The 7,170-nt window shown below is 47.5% G+C and overlaps 1 protein-coding gene across 2 annotated transcripts; it reads right to left on the bottom strand.

Annotated features, from left to right (window-relative positions):
- Positions 1-1,757: 1,757 nt before the first annotated feature.
- Positions 1,758-4,201, bottom strand: RASL11A (RAS like family 11 member A). 2 transcript variants are annotated; one of them, XM_037058881.1, is made up of 4 exons: positions 3,987-4,201; positions 3,541-3,597; positions 3,356-3,435; positions 1,758-2,424 (listed from the first exon to the last, which is right to left on the bottom strand). In XM_037058881.1, exons 1-4 carry the CDS (start codon positions 4,108-4,110, stop codon positions 1,957-1,959), a joined length of 729 nt encoding a protein of 242 aa, XP_036914776.1. In that variant the 5' UTR covers positions 4,111-4,201; the 3' UTR covers positions 1,758-1,956. The 2 variants fall into 2 exon arrangements, with proteins under 2 accessions (XP_036914776.1, XP_036914777.1); XM_037058882.1 differs by lacking the exon at positions 3,541-3,597.
- Positions 4,202-7,170: the final 2,969 nt, after the last annotated feature.

The raw sequence follows: 7,170 nt of genomic DNA, 5'->3' as shown, positions 1-7,170 counted from the left end.
GATTGAACTTTTTCCCATGGGATGTTTGACCTCAGCTTCTTGAAGGCAGAGGACCTCCTGGCACAGGGTGGCAATCTGAGCAAGCTGTGAGTGTAACAACGAGTAGGAAGATCAGATATTCTCGGTTCCATGTGTCCGTGTGGTAGGAAGCAGGAAGGGACAATGATAGGGGGTATCATTTTGTCCTGAGGGGATGCAAATGAGCAAGGAGAATTGGGCACTTTTAAAAAGATAGTGGAATCTAAACAATACTTTTTTTCCCTAAATATGTGGACACTCCTTTAGACACAAATTATCTGATTTTCTAAATCCCTCATGCCGTTTTGCATAGGTAGATGCCCCCAACTACAGAGAAGAGAGGTATAACCATTCCAGTCTGGACAGAGGTGTCCTGAGAAGGAAGGATACTGGTCTACAACGGCCATTAGCTGCAATGGGTCACTTTCTGTTGCTGCTAATAAAGAACTTTAACGACTCAGAATGTCTTCTGTCCTTGTTCTGCAGAAGTGACAAGTCTGTCATTGTAATCTCTCATTATTGTCCCTTGGAACCAATGAATGACACGTTAGTCATTTATTCATCAAATATTTACTGAAAATCTATCACTCCATGTGCAAGCCCTGGGCTAGAAGCTTGCAATACCAAGTCATAACACACAGTCACTGCCCTCGGGCAGCAGTCCTTCCAAAGGAGATGACAAATAGCTGCATGACATGGTTGGGTTATAACACAAATGCAATGAAAATAGAAGGACTCAGAGAAGGCACCTCAGAAGCAGAATGTGGCATGTAACCTGGGCCTTCCTTGGTCATGGACTTAGCCATCCTTCAGCTGGAGAAGAAGAAAAACTATTCAAGCAGAGGTAATAGTTCATGCCAAGGCAGGAAGGTGTGAAAGAGCTTTGTGTACACTGACAAAGACAGACCGTTCTATGGGAATGGAGGGGTGTGTGTCTTGGGTGGGTGGTGCATGTTTGGGCAGAAGGCGATGCTGAAGCTGGAGAGGTGGTGCACAGTCTTGATGCTGTGCCTCCTTTATATTTTGTCCACTAAATAAGGGGAAACTAGCTGAGGTTTTTCAATCATGGAAATAAAATGATTAGGGTTGGTTTTAGTAAGGTTATTCTGGTGCGAAGAAAGAATTAGACAGCTGTCATTCCAGAAGCCAAAAAACCAGAGTCTTGCCTATACTGGTAGAGGCCTGAATTAAGGCACAATGATGCTTTAGAGAAAAATAGAGATAATTGGCAGATTGAATACGCTAATGAATGTGAGGGTTAGGGAGACAGACAGGGAAGCAGTATTTTTAGGCAACTCCTGGATGGTAGAGTGTCCTTGCTGACAGAAATACTGGAAAAAGTTGTGTTTTTTTGTTTGTTTGTTTTTTGTTTCCATAAGGGTAGGAGGATGAACTTCCATTTGTACCAATAAATAATATTATTCATGTTTGTAATTTTCAGCCCCTGGTGCACAGTGAAAATCACATGATGTCAATTTCATGCCTGTGGCAAAGTGCCCTAATTAAAGACATCTTAAAGTTATTCAAATCTCTTTCCTCCTCCACATATTTTTCTTTCTCCTACAACATATTTCCTCCACTTAAACCCCTCCTAACAGAGAGACACCAATCAGAGTTCAGACTGAGGGCAAGCATGGAGCAGTTCTGGGCTCTGGTGCAAGTATGATTTCTATAAAAAGATATTTAAGAAACAAGGCGAAATGTTGCCATTTTACCTTTAATGGAAGAGTGGCAAGCAGTTACAGTAAAAAAAGACATTTTATTAAAAAAACAATTCCAACTTCTAGGCAATCATTGAATTTTCAGAAATACACATATACTTGCAAACCAACAGTTTGTATAAAAATAAACTCTGAACATGTGATTAAAAAGGGAGACCCCAGTCTTCTCAGCTGCACCAATGCACAATAAAAAGAAGGCAGTCTGTCTGAGGTGGCTTTACCCCAGTGCAGACGGGGCTTTGACTTTAGAAGACAGAGCCTGCTTGAAGCGCCTCTTTAGGTCTTGCATGTTGGGAGAGCGTGGCCGAGGAATGACCGAGGCCCTTCTCCTCTCCCCACTGAGGCTGTGCAGCTTGCTCACTTCTTTGCACAGATGCTGAAACACATCACAGACGTCTTCATAGTTTTCACTGGTGGAAATTTCAAGGAACAGGCTGCCCAGCTCATTGGCTAGTTGAACACCATTGTCAGTCTGCACCTGCCGGGCATGCAGCAGGTCCCTCTTGTTGCCCACAATGATGATAGGGGCCTTTGAGTCAGGGTGGACCTTCCGGATGTGCTGGTAAAGGGGGCGAATAGACTGGTAGCTGTCATAGTCTGTGATGGAATAGACCAGCAGAAAGCCCTCTGCCCACTGCACCCATTTGTACAGGGAGTCAGCCACCTGCATGAGGTTGTCTTGGACCTGAGGAGATCAAAGGGAGCCTGATCAAGGAAGCCCTCAGTGGGAGAGGACTCAAAATAACATCAAAGTAACCCCTGAACAATGGTTGAAAAAGAAATCACTAAATATAGTTTTCAGATTCTGCCCAGCTTCTGCAGAGGAGGTTTTTGATGCAGAAAAAGCAAATTCTCAGGCAAGTTCCCTCTCTGGGTTATTTTATTAGCTGTTACCAATGCATCATTTTTAACCCCTTGCTAGGCAGGTAGTCTGTGGTGAACCCAGGCTGACTGGAGAATGACATCAATGAGAACTTTCAAATCAGAATGTCACAGTTTTTAGGGAACTAACTCAGAAGAAGAATTGAATACAAGCCAAGATAAATATCTATTCCCAAAACCCATAAAAATATTTTTAGCATGTCCTTCTTGAGAATGTTCCAGAAATAAGTTCTTTCTTTCTGTTCTTCCACAAGACCTTTCCTCCCTCGAAGGGAGAGCAATTAGTAACTTGTTAATCAAGTTACATTCCTGACAGGGTGCCAGGGGTGTCTGACTGCAATTGACGTGAGAAGACAGCTAGAAGCAGAAGCTCTCTGGTTGTCCTTGCTAGGGGAGAGGCCCCTCTCCAGAACCCCACCCAGACTGTTTTGTTAATGCTTCCCTCCTGCAGCTCAGAAAGTGGTGGTGAGTCCCACCCCAGTAGCGAAGCCCTAACACCTTCCAGAAGAGACATTAAGCGCCTCTCCTCTTCTTCCAGGTGGCTGAAGGGAGGAAGCTGCCTGTAACCGTCCAGTCCGCGCCGCCTCAGAGGGTTTCTAACAGCCCACTGACGGTCCCTCCTGGGTTGCCTACTGTTGCATCTAAATGCACAACAGGCACAACAGGCCTGATGAGACGTCTTGCTCACGCTTCAGAGCGACCTCGGTGTGGGAAGGGAAGTTCGACATTCTCACCTGGATTCCTCCGGGGGTGTCCTGGATCTGCAGGGACAACTGGTCTCCCTCGACACAGACAAGCCGTGAGTACAACTTGCCTGGAGAATGAAGGGGAGTCTACTTTTAAATTCTTACACTCTCGGCAGGACAAAGGAAGTCGGAGCATGCAACCACAAAAGCAGGGGGCACGTAATTATTCTAACCTGTATTTGGTTCATAATCCCCAATGAATCTCTTGGTCAGAAAGCGTACAATCATTGCTGAAAATGAAATAGTAAAATCAGCTGAAGGACTGGGACAAGACTGTCAAACCTTGACCCTCTTGAGGAGAGGGAGGGATGAGCCGAGGACTCTGCAAAACCCCGAGGCGGTGAGGCGGTCTTCGTGGTCTTTTCTTTGGTGGCAGGGACCACGGCAGAGCAGGTACTCGACCTGCGGCACGAGCCCGCGTTCTCCAACAGGTGCCAAAATAGCCCCAGCCCTCCAGTGGATGCTCCGGGAAGCCGCGGGGAAGCCAGGTGGGAAGGGATGTCCACTTCATCCCTGGGTACTGTCCTCCCCTGCCACGAGCTCCTGCTCTTCCCCAGCCCCCAGTGGTCCCGGTCCGGCCCAGGCAGTCGCCACCCCAGGCGGCCCCCTAGACACTCACCGCTCTTGCCCACGCAGCCGGCGCCCAGTACAACCAGTTTGATGTCCCTGGGCAGGAGGTAGTCGGAGGAGGACTCGGGGATGGGCGCGAGCAGAAAGTGCCCGGACATGCTGGGCGGCCGCATGGACCACGTTTCGCCGCGGAAAGCACCAGCTGCCCAGCGGGGCCTCAGCCACAGAGAGAGCAGCTGGCGAGCAGGAGCGGGTGGATTCGGGGCTCCGAAACCAGTCTCACGCAAGCTGTCAGGGCTGGAGGCTTTTATAGGGCTCGACAGTACGGGGGCGGTGCCGCAGAGGGGCCTTTCGCTCCTCCTCTTCCCCCGCCCTTCCCGCAGCGGAGGGCGGGTTGGAGCGGTAAAACTGGGGGCAGTCACCTCGGTGTGCCCTCGGCCAGGAACCCGCGCGGCTTAGGGCTCCCAGTCCCTGGAAATACAGCCACTATCCTGAGAGCTCAGGCGAGGCCTCTCTCCAGGCTGTGCCTGCAGAGCCCGGTAGCCCCCTTCACTAGTCACTGCACTATACTAGTGGGTGAACCGAGACCAGAGTTAGGAGCCGGAGGACGACAGGAAAAGGAAAAAGCACAGTTGGATGTTACTACAACAGCAGGAGGGAGAAATTCCCGTCGAATGTTGCCTTTTATTTTCAAAAGGCGACAAGGGGTGGCATTAATACGGAAAAGGGGGCGGGGGACAAGAGCCCTGAGATATATAAAGGAACTGTCGCACTGACCAGGCTCCAGATCTGTGAAGGCCCCTGGGGGCGGTAATTGTTTGCACCTCAGCTGGCACTGGCTGCATTGACTCATTAGAGAAGGAAGCATTCCCTTCCCTGGGAGCTTCGGCTCAGGACCTGCACACTTCAGTCATGCATGTGCTTCGCAATTCGAGTACTGACTTCCAGGTGAACAGTGGAGTTTGGGGGTTGGGGAGAGAGGAAGAGGACACAGAAGAGAAGTATGGCCTGGTCTTCCGTTTCCAGGCGGCCGTGGCAATGCAGAGCCATGGGGGCTTATCCTTGCAGGTTTGAAGACCTCCATGCTTCTGGCCTCCTGTGTTCTAGCCTCACATGTCCAACTGCTTATTAGACAGCCCCACCCTTCCTCACCCCTCCCTCTGTCCTGGTTTCATTAGTTAGCGTTTTTGTGAAAAACCATGTGAAACCAATTGGCTTAAAACAATCCCTCACAGTTGCTCACAGGTCTGAAGGGCAGTGCAGTAGTTACCCTACTCTAAGCCAGGCTAAGCTGATCTTGGTTAGCTCATTTAGACTTCTGCAGAGCTGGAGGGGTTGAGGAACTGGCATCATCCCGCAGCTGGCTGGCTGTCAGTCGGCAATGATGAGAGGACAGTGGCTGAGTCACATGGCTCTCCTCATCCAGCAGGCCCGCCAAGGCTTGCTCCCTAATGGAGGTTTCCGAGAGTGACTTAGGCTCACACGTGTAACTCATCACCTCTGCAGCTTTCTGTTGGCCCAAGCAAGTCACAATAATAGCTCAAATTCAAGGATTAGGGAAATATACTCTACCCCTTGATGGAGGGAGCCACAGAAGTACATTTGAAAGAACTGGGATGCAGAGACGGGTAGAGAATGGGACCCATTTTTGCAATGGACCACACTGAGTGTGCCTCCAATCACCCAGTGGTAGCCCAGACCTCTCAGTCACCCCTAACTTCCGCCATCCTCACTTCCACATTGATTAGTTGCCCAGTTCCATCATTTCAAGTTCTACCAGAAAGAACTGAAGCAGGGCACCTCCTTCCCTGGTTGGGGAAAGGGCACCATAAAGACAGTTACTATTTACAGAACCTTGAAAGGATTAGATTCCAGGGGTCCTTGAGCAGTTCGGTAAGTGGGTATAGGTGGTTGTCTCTCAGATTCTCTTGGCCTGTCCTTGTTGGGACACAATGTGGCTCCTGCTTCACCAAACGTCACGTCCTCATTCAAGAAGGGGAGGGAGGTTCTGTCTTTTCTTACTGTGAAATGGTTTTCAGGAAGAACCCAGCAGACTTTCTCTTGCAATGGCCAGAACTGAGAAGCTGAGAAAGTTTATCCAAGTATCTGGCAGAGAAGACTGGGATTGCTACAACTAACTTGAACAATCACAGTTCCTCCTCAGGGGCTAGACACAGTTGCTACCTGTTAGAAATCAAGGGACAGAGAGAGAACTTCTGTTGAGCAATTGTCTTTGGTATCTACCACAAACTTCACGTTCTTAGAGTCTAAATGCAGAACTTTCAAGGGCATATAAGCCCTTTCTTGACTGAATCTTGGGCTTATCTTTTCACCTCATTCAGTCTTACATCCCCAGTCAAGAGTAAGATCATTTAAGGTCACCCAATAATGAGGATTCTTGTTCCCTGCCCAGGTAATAATCACATTCATTTTATATCACACCTTTGCTCAGTGAGCTCAAAACGTTATTCCGCTCTACTTAGAAATCTCCTTGCATTTACAAATACACAAGATACTACATGATGTTTTAATGCAATTACTAATGAACTGTGGAATTATAAATAGCCTTGTGTAAATTGCTGCTATTGTGTTCTACTTCACTTGGATTTGTGTCCAGTTATGTAAAATTGTGGTGCAGCTACTGTAACAGACACACTTAAGTCATTTTAGAAAAATAGAAATGAGTAGGCAGTTATGAATATACAAATCCGTGGGTGTTTAGAATGAGTGTAAAGGACAGAATTTGGAATATGCAAACATCACCACACGTGGGAAGTTAATACTGAATAAGCTCGATTTCTAGCCCTGGGGCAAAACTTCACCAAAGGTCTGTCCGTCCCACCACCATCCATCACCCACCAATGGCCTTTCCTGGGTAGTTTAAATGCTTACTACTGCCACCTACTGCAGACCCAGGGACTGCATTTTGATCATTTCCCCAGTATTGGAATTGTTTTACCAACTCCCTATTTCAAGTCAAAATAATTGACAATCTACTCTGTATGACTAAGTGCTGGTACAGTATACACAGAACGGCTAAGTTTCTATTATGAAACATTTACTGGGAAGACAACAAGGTGTAAGATACTCCTGCCTGCTTTCACACAGGCATCCCCATGTTAAAATGATTACCATTCATAAATTACTGAATTAACAAAAAAACTTAATATGAATTCTTCGTTAATCCTTGAAATTGGTAAAATATTGTCTAAATCGAGGTTCAGACAAGCACA

This window comes from Sturnira hondurensis, unplaced genomic scaffold (genome assembly GCF_014824575.4).
Source record: "Sturnira hondurensis isolate 20B ecotype Veracruz unplaced genomic scaffold, ASM1482457v3 Scaffold0010428, whole genome shotgun sequence".
Classification (NCBI taxonomy): domain Eukaryota; kingdom Metazoa; phylum Chordata; class Mammalia; order Chiroptera; family Phyllostomidae; genus Sturnira; species Sturnira hondurensis.
The sequence above is the reverse complement of the archived record's forward strand: the minus strand, read 5'-3'. Positions and strand labels throughout refer to the sequence as shown.